The sequence below is a fragment of the Polypterus senegalus genome, chromosome 11 (assembly GCF_016835505.1).
Source record: "Polypterus senegalus isolate Bchr_013 chromosome 11, ASM1683550v1, whole genome shotgun sequence".
Lineage (NCBI taxonomy): Eukaryota > Metazoa > Chordata > Cladistia > Polypteriformes > Polypteridae > Polypterus > Polypterus senegalus.
In genome coordinates this window covers 160,558,060-160,575,465 of record NC_053164.1, presented here as the reverse complement: position 1 = coordinate 160,575,465, position 17,406 = coordinate 160,558,060, and the positions used below count along the sequence as shown (strand labels likewise).

Here is a 17,406-nt window from a genome sequence, read left to right as displayed (position 1 = left end):
TCTGTACTTGGCCTCAGGTGTATCTCTATAAAGGGTCAAGTAGTAGTAAGCAAGCACACAGAGATTATACTTGCATTGATCATCTTTTCTATTTTCAAAATGTTCTGATGAAACTGTTCACCATGTGTGTGACTAACAGCTCTGAGATTTCCAGGAAAAGAGTTATATATATAACTCAAAAACAGCAATAAAAATATTTTAATGCTGAATTTTAAAAACCTGTACACCTTAGAAGGAGTTCATATACTAAATATACGATATAAACAAGTCATAACTCAAAAACTATGGGTGATGGAAAAATTCTGAGTACAGTTCTTAAATCCCCAACAAAAAGTATTTTAGCTAAGTTGTTTTTTGACAAAATCTTTGTTAAGCAATGTTAATTTTAATAAAAAGATCCATCTCCATCCTGAGATCACCTGTCTTAAATGAAAATGTTTTGATAAAATACTACCTGTATTTCCATTAAATTAGCCAGTATTGGTGGGAGGTGAAAAAAGTAGTCATGTTATTTTTTCATAATCTCTTATTTATTTATAGAAAAAAAATCTGTTCCTGGGATATTATATATATGAAACTGTTCAGAAGACTTATACACATTGTCTATATAAAGATCGCTAAAAAACTAGATACCTAGCGATTTCTGTAAGCTGAATGGTGAAGAAGAATAGAATACATGGTTATAGTGTATGGATGCAACTGGTAAAGGCTTCTCTACCTTAAAATTTGTTATGCAGTGGTACTATATCTTAGGTCAGGGGTCCTCAATCCCAGTCCTGGAGAGCCGCAGTGGCTGCAGGTTTTTGTTCTGACCTGGTTGCTTAATTAGAAAGCAATTCTTGCCAATAAAGCACTAACCAGCTATGAAATTAAATTAACTCTGCTATGTCAGGTCATTCTCATATCCTAGATTTTCTTTCCCTTTCTATCATGCAAATGATTTGAAGGCTAAAATGGACGAGTATTTCTCAGTCCTTCACTTTTTTCTCTTCATTTTTCTTCCAAGTATTTAATTAAACCCAATAGTGCAGATAAATACACACAGGTGTAAATGTAAATAAGCTAAATGGAGAAATGCTGCTCTCTCTTGTCATTTGCATGTTATTGATAATAAGGAGCAATTAAAATAGCTGTTTAAGACAAAATTAAGCAATAAGGGGGCTCAAAATCACTAAAGTGAAGCAGAAGTGTTACTTTAGCAATAAGTGCTTTTTATTAAGCAACTGGGTTGGAGCAAAAACCTGCAGCCACTGCGGCTCTCCAGGACCGTGATTGAGGACCCCTGTCTTAGGTGAATGGTAGACCAATGGATGCTGGTGAATCGAAGCAGGATTTAAAGCACAATTTAATCTTCATAGCTATCCAAGAAGGTTTAATTTAATTGAGTTCTGCTCCCTTTGACTTTGAACTGGCCCAAGAATAGGTGAGTTATGAGGGTGGGGAGGATAAGGCTTAGGAGCACATCTGTCTGTAATTTGTAAGTTTTTTCAGAGAACTCCACACTGCCTGATTGTTACTGCTGAAGACTTTATCCTGCTGATCTTTATAAGTGGCTTTTGCAGCTCTCAGAGCATTATTAAACTGCCACCTTGCAGATCGATCAGTATGCCTGGTCCTTGACAGCTCATGGCTTGTCATTGTTGTATCTCAAAATTGTCTTCTTAGGGAGACACGCATTTTCACAGAAGGAGATGTAAGATGTTACAATATCGTCATATTCTGTGCTACTACACCAGCTTTATATGGCTTTACAGTCCGAGGAGCCTAAACAGTCTCTTAGCCTTCCAACAGCCTCTGGAGTCCATCTGCAGCTAATAGTCCTGGTGGGATTTGATTTTTCCAATTTCTGTTTATAGCTGGGAACAAGTATAAATATCTTGTGGTCAGAGTTGCTAAGAAGTGTAAGGGAGAATCGTAAAATGCCTCTTTAATGTTGATGTAAAAGTTATAAAATGCTCTTCTTTCGCGTGTGGGGCAGTAGTGGGGTGGTATCTGGGTAGATCATCTTTCATATTACTATGGTTAAAATCCCCCATAATGAAAATGATAGCACTGGGGAATTTATTTTCCAAATGATGAATGTTATCAGCAGCAACTATTGTGCCAACTGAGCATTCACGTCATAAGGAATGTAAATACCAACCAGTATAAAAAAATATAATTCCCTTATACAGAGTGGCTTTCAATGAATGACAAGAGCTTCTAAATCATCAGAGGAAAAAGAAAACATTCCTGCACCAGCTGCTGTTTATAAACATGCACACGCCACCACCTTTTGATATGCCACAAAGTCCACTGTTACGGTCTGCTCTGAATAACTGATATCCTGCCATTTGAACAGCATTGTCCAGTAGATATAAAATGAGCCATGTTTCAGTGAAACAGAAGGCACAAATACTTGCAAAATCTGTCTTAGTCCTAATCAGTAATGACAAATTATCCAAGGCAGATGGCCGGGACTGAAGCATGAAGGCCTCTTCATCTCCAGCACACTAGAGCGCCAGCCCATTTACCTCTGTACCTATGTTGCACTCTTAAAAGCAAATCATAAGTTTTTTCCTTAACTGAAAAATTCAGCAGTAGTTCCTAGAACAAAGTATTAAAAATCTTAAAAACTTCTCTGTGAAATATATAAGGTTTTACATCACTTGAATAACTTTGAGAGGAATGAGTTACAAAAAAAGTATCTTTTTCATTACTTGGAAATTAGAGCTTTTTTATTGTATTATTAAAAAAGAAAAATATATTGTATTTTGTATTCCTAATATTGTTTAAATTCTTTGCAATCCAAAAACTTGATAAAGAAATTGCAATACATACAAAATTGTTTAGCTTTTCTATTTTTGACAGAGTGTTTCAATTGAAATCAAAAGAAAATGCTAGTGATTTTGCAACTCTATTCCTATAAACTATTGAAAAAGTGTAGAATAGCCAGTGCTGTGTATTTCATATACAATAAGTATCTACTTTATAAACTACTGTTACCTGTATTTAAAAATAACTGATTGTCATTCCATGATAAAGAATACCTGCTACATCAGGTTTCTGCAAACCATTGTAGTGCAGTGTACTGTAGGTTTGGGGAGAACTCAGGATAATTTTTGCATTGACATTTTAATTTTTTTCTGAACATGCTCACTGATTAAAACAGCATTGGGCTACAAAAAGTGACTGCAAAATAAAGTGTTTATTCACTGATTTTAATTGTGCTATAAAGAAGCAACATAAAGTCTTGTCAGAATTACATTTCATGCAAACAGTTGGTATGGACAGACACCAAGTTAATCAACAGAAGTGCTTCATTTCAGCTCTTAGGGCTATACAAATATCACACACTTGCATTTGATTGCACTTCATTAATGTCTTGACTCAAAAGAGGATTTTCATTTTGTCAAAGTAGGCATATATATATATATATATATATATATATATATATATATATATATATAAATATAAACATCTATTAGAAAATCTTATGCAAGCACTTCTGGGGAACTTTTAAAAGAAAATTTAAGACAGTATGTTGCTCACTCATGACTCTTTATTTAATAATTTCTCTTTGTTTTATTGTATGTTAAGTAATAATTAGGAAAGACTTATAAAAACATCCAGTGACTTTAAGATATAAATATAGTCAGGTCCATAAGTATTTGAAAAGTGACAAAGTTTTCATCAATTTGGCTCTGTACACCACCACAATGGATTTGAAACAAAGCAGTCACGATGTGATCAGCGTTCAGCTTTAATTTAAGGGTTTTAACAAAAATATTTTATGAGCTATTTAGAAAAGGCATATACATGACTCCCCTATTTTGGGGGCTTAAAAGTATTTGGACAAACTAACATAATCATAAATACTGTATAAAGATCATTTTCAATATTTGGTTGATAATCCTTTATAGTCAATGACTGCCTGACATTTGGAACTCATGGCTATCTCCATCCTAGGGATACTTTGCTAGGCCTTTACTGCAGCTGTCTTCAGTTGCTGCTTGCTTGTTCTGTCATCAGTTTTGTTTTCAGCAAGTGAAATGTGTGTCCAATTGGGTAGAAGTCAGTTAATTGACTTGGTCTTTGAATAATATTCCACTAATTTGCCTTGAAAAGTGCTTGGTTTGCTTTCACAGTATGTTTTGGCTCATTGTCCATCTGTACTGTGAAGCATTGTCTTATCAGTTTTGTAGCATTTGGCTGAATCTGGGCAGGTAGTATATCTGTATACTCTTCAGAATTCATCCTGCTGCTTCTACCAGCAGTCATATCATCGATAAACACTAGTGACTTACTTCCTTTTGCAGCCATGCATGATCATGCCATGAAACTGCCTCCACCATGTTTCACAGCTCTATACTCTTCTTTTTCCAGCATTTTGGTATATATTGATCTTAGATTCCTTTGTCCAAAGAAAATTTTTCCAGAACTGGATAGTCTTTTAAAAAATGTTTTCTATGCTTGTAGTTTACCAATTGTTTGCACCTTGTGAAAAACCCTTTGTTTTTACTTTCATGAAGTCTTAACTTGATTGTAGACTCTGGCAATGATAGGTCACCCAGAGAGTGTTCTTGGTTTGGCTAAATGGTGTGAAATGGTTCTTCTTCACCATGGTCAGAATTCTGCAATCATCCAGCACAGTTGCCTTCTGTGGTTCTCCAAGCCTTCTGGTGTTGCTGAGTTCACCATTGTGTTTCTTTGTTTAAAGAAAGTACCAAATGGTTGATTTGACAACTCCTTGTGTTTCTGCTATATCACTAAAGGGTTGGTTTTGTTTTCTCGGCCTAATGGTAGACTGTTTTTACTTGCATGGACCTCTCTTTGGACCTCATATTGACAGTCCACAGTCACAGCTTCCAAATGCTGATTCTACAATTGGAATGATTTCCAGACCTTTTACTGGTTTAATAGTTAATGAAATAATGAGGGAACTGCTCCAGCCTAGCTATGGAAGAGCTTGTCAGTCAAGTGTCCCAATACTTTTGAGCCCATAGAAATAGGGGCTATGAAGAAAAATGGCTGTCATTCCTAAATATGATATATTTGGTAAACTCCTTGAGTTAAAACTGAAAGTCTACACTTCAATCTCATCATGATTGCTTACTTTCAAGTTCATTGTGGTGATGTACAGAGACAAAATTATGAAAATTGTATCACTGTCCAAATACTCATGGCTTTAACTATGTATGTTAGATATATAGCGTGAAAGATCTTTCCAATACAGACTGGAGAAGACATTGCAAAATGCACTAAAACAACTATGGTAATATTTTTGCTGCAGGGAAAGACTGATTTACTTTACAGATAGGCAATGCTGTATTTAACTAGTGTTCATTATTTTCTAAAATATAAAATGCATAAAATATCAATAAATTAGTATGCATTTGACAGCTATCTGTTTGTTAATCTGTGAAATAACTAGTCAACATGTTGGTCAGTGCCTCTTAATAAACATTTCAATTACGTTATTAAGAGACTAGTAGTTAAATGAAATAGCATATTATACTGTACATGTTAACTATGTTACTATGTTAATAGTAAGATGTTATAAATAATTATGAACAAAATATTTTTAATGAGGGCGGCACGGTGGCGCAGTGGTAGCGCTGCTGCCTCGCAGTTAGGAGACCCGGGTTCGCTTCCCGGTCCTCCCTGTGGAGTTTGCATGTTCTCCCCGTGTCTGCGTGGGTTTCCTCCGGGCGCTCCGGTTTCCTCCCACAGTCCAAAGACATGCAGGTTAGGTGGATTGGAGATTCTAAATTGGCCCTAGTGTGTGCTTGGTGTGTGGGTGTGTTTGTGTGTGTCCTGCGGTGGGTTGGCACCCTGCCCAGAATTGGTTCCTGCCTTGTTGGCTGGGATTGGCTCCAGCAGACCCCCGTGACCCTGTATTCGGATTCAGCGGGTTAGAAAATGGATGGATGGATATTTTTAATGAAAACATTTGTTTTCAAATAACATTTTATATATGTATCATTCTATAAACTTATATGGGTTTAATTTGGCAGCTTATTTTAAGGTGGCATGATGTCATAATTGATAGTGTTGCTGTCTTTTGGATCCAGTATTCAGTGTATATCCTATGCTCTTTTGCTGTCTGTGTCAAGTATGTCTGTCTCCCTTTGTCATTGTGGGATTTTCTCCCAAAGATATGTGTTAGGTTAATTGGTGTTTATAAAATGTCCTCTTGTGACCATGATTATGGGAGTGTGTGCAAGTAGGCCACATGACCTGGTGCTTTTTCCAGGGCTGTTGCTGCTTTGTGCTCATGGCTGCTTAACACACTCTGCTCTAACCACTGAGCTCTGAATCGGAGTAAATGGGTTAGAGAAAGACCAAATGACTGAAAGACTGGTGGTGATGTAATAGTTCCGACTTCTGCCTCATGGAACCAGCAACCTGGGGTTGCAGTGCCTGATCACTATATCTGTTGATTTTTGCACATCCTCTCCATGTCACTGCAGGCTTTTCTCCTCTAAATTATTTTTTCAAATTAAGCAATATTTCTAAATGTTTCTTTTGTATTTTGTGTTTTTGTTTAGGCATGAATTAGCTCTTCAGTGAGCTGACCAGTGTTGATTACCTCCATAATAATTATACTTTTTTGATTGGTTCTGGCATCACACAAATTTTGACTGAATTAAAAGGCCCTGAAAATGTTATATTATGCAATCGTTATCACGTTAACATGACCATCCATTCAAGCTATCATGCTAAACAAAAAAGTGCAAGTAGTGAGAGATTAAGGGTATTTACCAGAATAGTCATCAGTCATGGTAAACTGATACATGCTAAACAATTACTGCACCCAAATCAAAAAGAATGTGGGAGAAAAGGTAGTCTTAACCAAGTTAGTGACCAAAACCAAAACTGAAACCTAAGATCAAAAGGAATTGCTTCAGAAGCTTATCTTCTTTAGTCAACAAGTCTTTTTTTAAACAAAAAAAAAGGTAAATAATAATTTTAGTTGAAATCAAAATTAAATTACTTGAACCCAGACAGTCTGTCATTTTCTCACACTTCACTTTTTATGTTACAAGTATCTTACAGCTATATAATAGTGGATTTGGAGTTACTTGGTGATTTATGGTAGTCTGTTATATTTTCCAAAAAATATTTAAGTCTGCGTAATATTTAACTTGAAATAAGGAATGACACAGTTGCTGTCTGGATAGTGCTGTAAACAGCAGCTAATTGTTTTGATAACCTATGCAGTTATCACTGCAATTCTTCATTATAACTGCCCAGACCATTGAACATCTGTTACATAGTTGTAGTTACATACCCTAATGTTTTAATTACATTTTGAAAGTACAGGTACAATGTAACTATGTAAAGTACACTTGTTTTTGGATCAGTGATAAATTGTTACATTGTAATTATATTAACTGTGGAATAACGATGACAACTGAGTAATTAACCTTAGCGTTACTTTGTATTACACAGTAAGTACAGAGTAATAACTAATAGTTACACTCATACTTATATAGGTAATTACAAAGTAGTTACAGTGTAATTATGGACACAATGTAAAGTGTTATCCATTTGACTTAGATTATAAACCAGAACCATGGAATGCAGTTAAATTTAAATTTCATAAAAGGCACTATTAGTATTTCAGTAGATGCCTAAAAAAGATCTTTGTTATAATTTGTCTTTATTTTGAATGCAGTAATATTGTTTGAGCTTGAAGGTAGACAAGTCTTCCTTACCTTTCTATCTTGCTACATCATAAATGCAAGTAAATTGAGTCTTCAGGTTTACCTCATATATTCAATTTGTTCAGTGCTTAGGAATTTATTTCTGGGTAAAAAATGACCTGGCCCAAATTTGTCTTTTTCTGTTTAAACCACATTTGTAAGTATGAGGCTCTTCCTTCTCCCATCTCTGTCACATATTCATTCAAAAATCCCAAATTTTTTGGAACAGCAAGAGGTTCTGCATTAATTATTTTCCTTAGACAGGTCTGATGAGGAAGCATCTTTTCCAGACATAGAATTACTGGACTGTACAGTGCATCTGGAAAGTATTCACAGTGCATCACTTTTTCCACATTTTGTTATGTTACAGCCTTATTCCGAAATAAATAGAATTTCTCAGAATTCTACACACAACACCCCATAATGACAATGTTACAAAAGTTTACTTGAGGTTTTTGCAAATTTATTAAAAATAAAAAAATTGAGAAAGCACATGTACATAAGTATTCACAGCCTTTGCCATGAAGCTCAAAATTGAGCTCAGGTGCATCTTGTTTCCCCTGATCATCCTTGAGATGTTTCTGCAGCTTAATTGGAGTCCACCTGTGGTAAATTCAGTTGAATGGAAATGATTTGTAAAGGCACATACCTGTCTATATAAGGTCCCACAGTTGACAGTTCATGTCAGAGCACAAACCAAGCATGAAGTCAAAGGAATTGTCTGTACACCTCCGAGACAGGATTGTCTCGAGGCACAAATCTGGGGAAGGTTACAGAAAAATTTCTGCTGCTTTGAAGGTCCCAGTGAGCACAGTGGCCTCTATCATCTGTAAGTGGAAGAAGTTTGAAACCACCAGGACTTTTCATAGAGCTGGCCGGCCATCTAAACTGAGCGATTGGCGGAAAAGGTCCTTAGTCAGGGAAGGTGACCAAGAACCCAATGGTCACTCTGTCAGAGCTCCAGAGGTCCTCTGTGGAGAACCTTCCAGAAGGACAACCATCTCTGCAGCAATCCACCAATCAGGCCTGTATGGTAGAGTGGCCAGATGGAAGCCACTCCTTAGTAACACATGACAGCCCGCCTGGAGTTTGCCAAAAGGCACCTGAAGGACTCTCAGACCATGAGAAACAAAATTCTCTGGTCTGATGAGACAAAGATTGAACTCTTTGGTGTGAATGCCAGGCGTCACGTTTGAAGGAAACCAGGTACCGATCATCACCAGGCCAATACCATCCCTACAGTGAAGCATGTTGGTGGCAGCATCATGCTGTAGGGATGTTTTTCAGCGGCAGGAACTTAGAGACTAGTCAGGATTAAGGGAAAGATGACTGCAGCAATGTACAGAGACATCCTGGATGAAAACTTGCTCCAGAGTGCTCTTGACCCCAGACTGGGGCAACGGTTCATCTTTCAGCAGGACAATGACCCTAAGCACACAGCCAAGATATCAAAGGAGTGGCTTCAGGACATCTCTGTGAATGTCCTTGAGTGGCCCAGCTAGAGCCCAGGCTTGAATCCGATTGAACATCTCTGGAGAGATCTTAAAATGGCTGTGCACCGACGCTTCCCATCCAACCTGATGGAGCTTGAGAGGTGCTGCAAAGAGGAATGGGCGAAACTGGCCAAGGATAGGTGTGCCAAGCTTGTGGCATCATATTCAAAAAGACTTGAGGCTGTAATTGCTGCCAAAGGTGCATCGACAAAGTATTGAGCAAAGGCTGAGAATACTTACTGGGAATACTTATGTACATGTGATTTCTCAATTTTTTTTATTTTTAATAAATTTGCAAAAACCTCAAGTAAACATTTTTCACGTTGTCATTATGGGGTGTTGTGTGTAGAATTCTGAGGAAACAAATGAATTTAATCCATTTTGGAATAAGGCTGTAACATAGCAAAATGTGAAAAAAGTGATGTGCTGTGAATACTTCATATTACCAGAACTATTTCCCAAGGCCTATCTGGAACTGACTTGATGCCCCACTTAATTCCCCAATCTGGTCTTCTTATTAAACACAGGTTTGCTTTTCCTCATTTACAAACTCTCCCTTTCAAATTCTGAAGACTGACGCTTCTTTTTTTATCTCTGGTCATTTTAATCCATTATGCTTTCAATATATGGTACTGGGTAGTGAAGCATTTAGGTTCCATCCCCACTAAAGTTCAGGTTCTCTGACCCCTCCTCTTTAATTACCTTATCTGGCAATACCATGGCAAAGAATACCACTTTGAACTCCCAACCATTAGCATACTGAAGCACATAAGCAGGTCTACTGTACAGAGAGAACCAAAAATATGCCATCATTGAATCACTTTTTTCTGATTTCCAAGTGAATTCACAGATGAAAGATTAGAAGAAATGACTAAAAGATTCCCTGAAAAATGAGAAGAGCCAGATGGATTATGGAAAGAGTCACAAGATACATTGGCATATTAAACAGTGTGTTCATGGCTCAGAAGAGACAAAATGGAAAAATGCACGGCACACTTATTGATGTGTGCATCTGTGGGGAGAAATTACTGCTTCATAGTTACCCATCTTTAAGTTATAAAACTCCCTTCATGTTCTATTCGCTGTGGTGGGTTGGCACCCTGCCCAGGATTGGTTCCTGCCTTGTGCCCTGTGTTGGCTGGGATTGGCTCCAGCAGACCCCCGTGACCCTGTATTCGGATTCAGCGGGTTAGAAAATGGATGGATGGATGGATGGATGTTCTATTCATAAATGACTGTATCCTGACTTAAATAAGCCTGCATACAGTGCACTATTACTGTATACTTTGATAAGCAAAAAAAATTTCACATTTATAGAAAACAGTAAATATCTTTAATGTAATGTTTTATATTTGATTACTACAGGGAGCATGTATCTTTAAAAGAAACTGGGTAAGATGATGGCAGTAAGGAATGGGGAATAGACAGAGAACTTTGAAGCTACACCTCATATTGTTGAATCACCTGTGCACAATGAAAACCCCTGTAAAAAAGGATTCCTGAGACAATAGGAGAAATCACTCTGTTAGACATACAAGAGTACCCTTAAAGAACAATAGGTTAATGAAAATGCTAAATGATGCTGCCATAGCACAATCTTTATTTACTCTGACCCATGAATGGCACCACAAAGTCTAGTGGGAAAAACAACTTCAAACTGCTTACATATGCCTGACATGTTTAACATGGAACGTTGGCTGAAAATCCAGTGCCCTAGTGAACCCAGGACTTTTATATAGCCATATTTGATGTTACATATAATTCAGGAATTACCTTAGACTATAACCCCATATAATGGACTGTTGTGTTTTCTCACGTGTGATTTAAAGTGGAAAATATGTTGAATTAAAGGAAAGTATTCTCAGAAAAGGAGAAAGAGTTAGAGAGAGAGAGAGAAATAAAAATAAATTTAATAAAATAGAAATAAAGGTAATTAGAGGTTTCTCCAGTATGATTACAGAAGAAAACAACCATACTGCGTTTTAATCTTTTTTTGTTTTCTTGGCCTTTCCAGTATTTAAACTAGTGATTGTCTCTTGAGTACACTTTTACTTGACCATTGTTGGTTCAGTCCATTCCCTGGTTACCAAAGAATTTATTCTCCTTTTCTTTTTATTTCCTTCCAGTCCTTACAAAAATGCATTTGTTTTTTCAGTTCAAATGCACTCTTATCTCAGTTATAAAAAAAACCCTGAAGTACAGTAGAATCTTACAGTAGATTTGAGTGTTTAGGATTAGTTAAAGGCACTCCGGTTTCCTCCCACAATCCAAAGACATGCAGGTAAGGTGCATTCGCGATCCTAAATTGTCCCTAGTGTGTGCTTGGTGTGTGGGTGTGTGTGTGCATGTGCATGCCCTGCGGTGGGCTGGCGCCCTGCCCAGGGTTTGTTTCCTGCCTTGCACCCCGTGTTGGCTGAGATTGGCTCTGGCTGACCCTGTGACCCTGTAGTAAGGATATAGCGGGTTGGATAATGGATGGATGGATGGATTCATTAATGATGCTTTATTATATGAAACTTTACAGTTTCCACAGCAATCTTATTTTCCTTTTTTTCAGCATCCATGTTTTTGGAAAACTGGAAGCGAAAACAGATGAGACTGAGTTACTACTGGGATCTTACTGGACTTGAAGAAGAAGAAGTAAGTAAAATGTTTATTTCTGATGTGTCAACTACAACAGACACTATGAAATGCAAAAAGATTTGTATTGTATAACACAATTTTCATAATTGAGGTCTTGTTTTTAAAGCACCACATAATTAACTGCTTTTTGCATTAGTATGAATAATATTCGCAATTCAATACAAGATGGTGGAGTAGTAATCAAGCTTTTTTTTGAATTGCGTAACATTTTTGTAATATTAAAGTGTAAAATATGAATTATTACCAGTAAAAATGCTGACTTTTCCATTGAGAATGTGCGTGATTATAGTTCTTCAGATGATACATAACAATCTGCCTCTATTACTAATTTTTGTGCCTTTGGTTCAAAGGAAGTTTGAAAGTTTATTGAGAAAGAGTTGCACACACAAACTGTAAATGTTTGAGAAATAAAGCAGCTGAATTATAAGGGGTTATTGCAACACAAATCATTGCCTTTCTATTATAAATATATGCATATATCACAGTGCCAGCAATAGTACCATGATTGACAGTTTCCATCACAAATTATGCTGTTGCACTTTGCTGTTGTCAGAATGCACCTCCTCAACCACTATAAAGTCCTTCTGCAGGTAAGTGTCACTTGCTGGGAATCTGTGAACTGCATGGCTTGTTCTCCTATATATAGGGTGACTTCTGCCAGCTGCAGAAAAGGTCTACAATACAGTAGTGTTTTTTTTTTGTTTAGTGTTTCTCTTTTGGAATTTTAGTGTAATATTACAGTCAACTTTTGTTGTTGCTCACTCATGAATGAGAGAGGGCTAAAGTGATAGGCTGCAAATTAAGGTTCTATGTCACCAAATTAAATAAATTCTACAAACTGCATGTTTACCTAAAATTTTTTATCAGGAGCATGTTACACAGTAACATATGAGAAAGCAAGCATTTAGAAAACTGTTTTCTAGCAGGCTAGAATTATAGCTTATCTTGGGATAGGTAAAACAGTTTTATGATCTTAATCCTTTGTGGATGATGTCTGATACCATGTGGAGTTGTTTCTTATGCAACATGCACATTGTCTTTGGTTTGTTGTGCTCTCTCAGTACCTCTGTCCTTAGCTGACTTTCAGTGTTAATCTGTTTCCTGTGTCCTTTACAACTTCATAGAGTAAAAGTGAGACACTTGTTTGCAAAACAACTTTAGCATTGAGCATTGTGAAATAAGGTATCCTCTCCCTAGTTTGGTTCAGCTGTTAGTGCAGAGGTTAAATTTGGATGAATAGATTTTGAAGCTAGCCTCACCCCACCATGATGTTCAGGGGAATACCACAGTGCCCAGCTGCAAGAGTTCTAGAGAGAGAGAAAGACTAGCTTCCAGCTCAAAAGCAAGTATTTTCAGTACCGAGAGAGATCCCTGGGTACATTTCCTGGTTCCCAAGAGAGCTAATAAGCTTAATTGCTCCAAAGCAGGTTAATGAAGATGTGTACGTAGTTTTTTGAAGGGTAGGTAAAGCCTCTGCTGATTCAATCAGAGTCTACCTACAGTTCTATCCCTTTCGTATAGGTGCATGACGTTGACCATCAGAGTAAAAAAGAGCAAAAAAAAAATGTCCTTTTAGGCATCTCTTTGTTTACCAGGAGATGTTAGTTTATATATATATATATATATATATATATATATATATATATATATATATATATATATATATATATAGTGTAAGATATGCGCTATATAGCGCCCAACCCTACAAAGATTGGAGACGGGAGGCACGTGTAAAATAAAAAGACTATTTTTCTTCAGCTGGCAGGCACGTCTTCCCCGTAATCCTCCCAGCCACAACACAGTCCCAAACACCAGTAACCACCAGTACAGCACAAGCACTTTTATCTTCCTTGGCACCACCACTCCTCCCTAGCAACCTAGTCCACCTCCACCCGACTCTGGCCGATGAGTGGTGGTTGCTGGCTCATTTTTTATAGGTCACCTGGATTTGCTCCACGTGTTTGATCACGAGTTCCGGCGGCACTTCCAGGTGTGATGAATCTGTTGCCCACACGGGCTCAGGAGTCCCAAACACAGTACCCCCTGGCGGTACCTGCGGGACACGACAGGGCTGCCCCCAACTACAATTCCCAGGGAGCGCTGTGGGAAACCGAGGCACTACTCCAGCCCAGGGGGGCGGCCATCTAGTGTCCAGGGGTAGGTATTGCACTGTCCAGGGCTGGTCCCCCTGAATATAGTGTGCAGGTGCGTCCCGGCTGGGCATGGATGCCAACCGCCTGCCACTATATATATATATATATATATATATATATATATATATATAGTGATAGACGGCCAGGAAGAAGGAAACAGGAGAGCGGCACTTTGTTACCCTGGGTGCCCAACTAGTCCTTGATTACTGGGGGGACAGCACTTTCAGGACACCAGAAAGTGCTGACAGACCAGGGATGGTTTATGCCTGCAGTCTTAACAACACTCACAGAATTTCAAAAGATCTCTGGTCTCAGAATTAATCTGAATAAAAGTGTACTCTTTCCAGTGAATTCTCAAGCATATAATATTAGATTAGATACCCTACCTTTTATCATTGCAGAACAGTTTAAATACCTAGGGGTAAACATCACAAGTAAACATAAAGCTCTTTATCAACAAAATTTTGCCGTCTGCATGGAAATAATTAAGCAAGACGTGCATAGATGGTCAACCCTTCATCTCATTCTAGCTGGAAGAATTAACACTGTTAAGATGAATATTCTTCCTAAGCTCCATTTTTATTTCAAAACATTCCAATATACATCAATAAATAATTTTTTAAGCAATTAGATTCAACAATAGCCTAATTTATTTGCAACTCAAAACATCCACGTATCCAAAGAGTGATCCTACAAAGATAAAAGGCAGAAGGTGGCATGGCTTTACCTAATTTCCAGTTTTATTACTGGGCAGCAAACATACAAGCTATAAAAACCTGGACACAAATAGATGAACATACTCATTCTTCGACCGCAATAGAAGTAAAATCCTGCAGTACTTCTTTATATTCCCTGCCCTGTGCCCCAATAAATGCAAGTTATCATTAATCTATACTAATAAAAGGCAAAGCCCTCACTCACTCACTCACTCACTCACTCACTCACTCACTCACTCACTGACTCATCACTAATTCTCCAACTTCCCGTGTGGGTGGAAGGCTGAAATTTGGCAGGTCCATTCCTTACAGCTTCCTTACAAATGTTGGGCAGGTTTTATATCGAAATTCTACGCGTAATGGTCATAACTGGAAGCAGTTTTCTCCATTTACTGTAATGGAGATGAGCTTCAACGCCGTGGGGGCGGAGTTTCGTGTGACATCATCACGCCTCCCACGTAATCACGCAGTACATAGAAAACCGGGAAGACCTCAAAAAAGCGCTGAAGAAAACATGCATCATATAATTGAGAAGGCAGCGAAACAATAAGAAGCGAGCGAGTGACATATACAACCATATTCATGAGTTCTGCTACTTCGGAAACAAAGCACGATGTAAACCTACACTTTAAATTAAGTTCATAGACAGGCTGCCGCTGGCGTTTGTAATTTAGTGCCTGCCCATATAAGGCCGTCCGTCAGCGGCAATCCAATAGCAAACTCCCACTAAATATTCACGGGTTAAGGACTGTGCTTATGCAGAGGAAGATGAGATGGTCAGGGTGGTGTTTGGTACAAACTCAGCAAAACTGCAAGAGAAAGTTTTAAGTGCCAGGACTAAGGTAACATTAAATACAGCCATGGACATAGCACGAGATGGCACCAGCACATCTGGGAAACTTCGATGCATGTACACGAGCGGCTCACGTGAACTGGCGCAGTGCACAGATAAAAGCAACAGTTCCAAAGAGCTGAACAAAACCGAATTACACAATTGAAAAGGCAGCAAAAATATGAAGCGTCTGATACATACAAGCATATTCATAAATCCAAAACAAAGCACACGTTGGAAAAAGTCAATGTCCCGCTAAAGGAAGACAGTGTAAAAAACCGTGCATGCAGTGTGTCAGGTCTCAGATAAAGAAGAAGACGAGCTGTTTATTGATGCAGTAAGAAACGAATCGATGAATGAAACCTGTCATCTTTACAGCGATTGACAAACACGGAATGTAACTTGAATACAACACATCCTACAAATACGAACCTGATTGAAAGAAATAATGATAATCAAATCCTTGATGACAGCAACACTCAGTAACACTCACAAAACAAATACTGTATATTGACAGTCATGTTACGTTATTTTTAAAATGTTCCCTTTTCTTTTCTAGCTTTTTAACACACTACTTCTCGCTGCGATACGCTGGTATATATATATATGTATATATATATATAACCCGATCTACATACTCGAATAATGGATACTTTATTTGCCATCAATGATTGTTTTTGTAAAGCCATACTCAGTGTATTCATTAGATGAGCGGTAAAAAGTAAGAGCGAGGGAGGATGACTTATTGAGGCATGCAGGCTGTAGTGCGCGTCAACTCTATCTGAATTGCAAGATCACATTTGAAAAAATATATCTTTTCAAGTTCTATTTAGTCCATATGTGTCAAACTCAAGGGCGCGGGCCACATCCGCCCGCGTGTAATTATATCCGCCCGCGAGATCATTTTATATACTGTATTATTGTTATTAAAGCCGGGTATATGAAGCGCTGGTAACACAATAAACTACAGATCCCATAATGCAGCGCTTCAGCTGCCTTGCCAACACTTACCGCGTTAATCAAGTCTACCTTATGATGCTGCAAGTTATTGCGAAGCTAGCTCACACGATGCTGAAGAGAAAAGTTGATTCTGAAAATAGAGCCTTTAAAACCGATGGGAGGCTGAGTATATGTTTACTGAACCCGTGTGTCTCATTTGTGGAGCTAATGTGGCTGTAATTACAGAATTTAATCTAAGACGGCACTATGAGACAAAACATCAGGGTAACCTGAATGCAATGCAGAAGATACAGAAAGCAGCATAATTAAATAAGAATCTGACACTTCAGCGGACGTTTTAACCCGTGCACAATCACAAAGTGATTTCAAGTGAAGCTGCTTTTATGGGAGACACAAATGCACCAGTGCAATTTGCCCCACTTTCCCTGTTGCCAAGTAATGTTAAACCAAGTCGTCACTACGGTGTTCCCAAATCGCACTTTGCTGATAAACTGAGCACACTGAGTTTGCACGGCGCTTTGGTGACTTTGAAGAACAAAAAGTCCGTCTACATGCGGCTCGAACCTTGTGCATGTTTGGTAGCACATATCTGTGTGAGAAGCTCTTCTCAGTGATAAAGACTAACAAAACAGCACACAGGAGTCGCCTCACTGATGAGCACCTGCAATCCATCCTGAGAATCTCCACAACACAGAACCTCACACCAAACATAAACGAACCTGTGGCCAAAAAAAGATGCCAGGCGTCCAGCTCTAAAATGACATATGAGCAAAGAAAACTGAATGATTTGATTTGTTATTGCTGAAAGGAACACATTTTATTTATATTTCTAGGTTTTGTTATGCAGCATGTTCATATTTGAATTTGTATAATTTTGACAGGATATATTTTTATGGAGAGCAAAATCTTTTGGGATATTTA

The 17,406-nt window shown here is 37.9% G+C and overlaps 1 protein-coding gene across 1 annotated transcript in view; it reads left to right on the top strand.

The window, feature by feature from the left end:
• Window positions 1-17,406, top strand: part of ano2b (anoctamin 2b) — a 361,358-nt gene that overhangs the window by 183,416 nt on the left and 160,536 nt on the right. Inside the window, exon 13 of the mRNA XM_039769975.1 lies at window positions 11,739-11,821. Coding sequence (XP_039625909.1) covers window positions 11,739-11,821 — 83 coding nt within the window. The remainder of the gene's footprint in view (window positions 1-11,738; window positions 11,822-17,406) is intronic.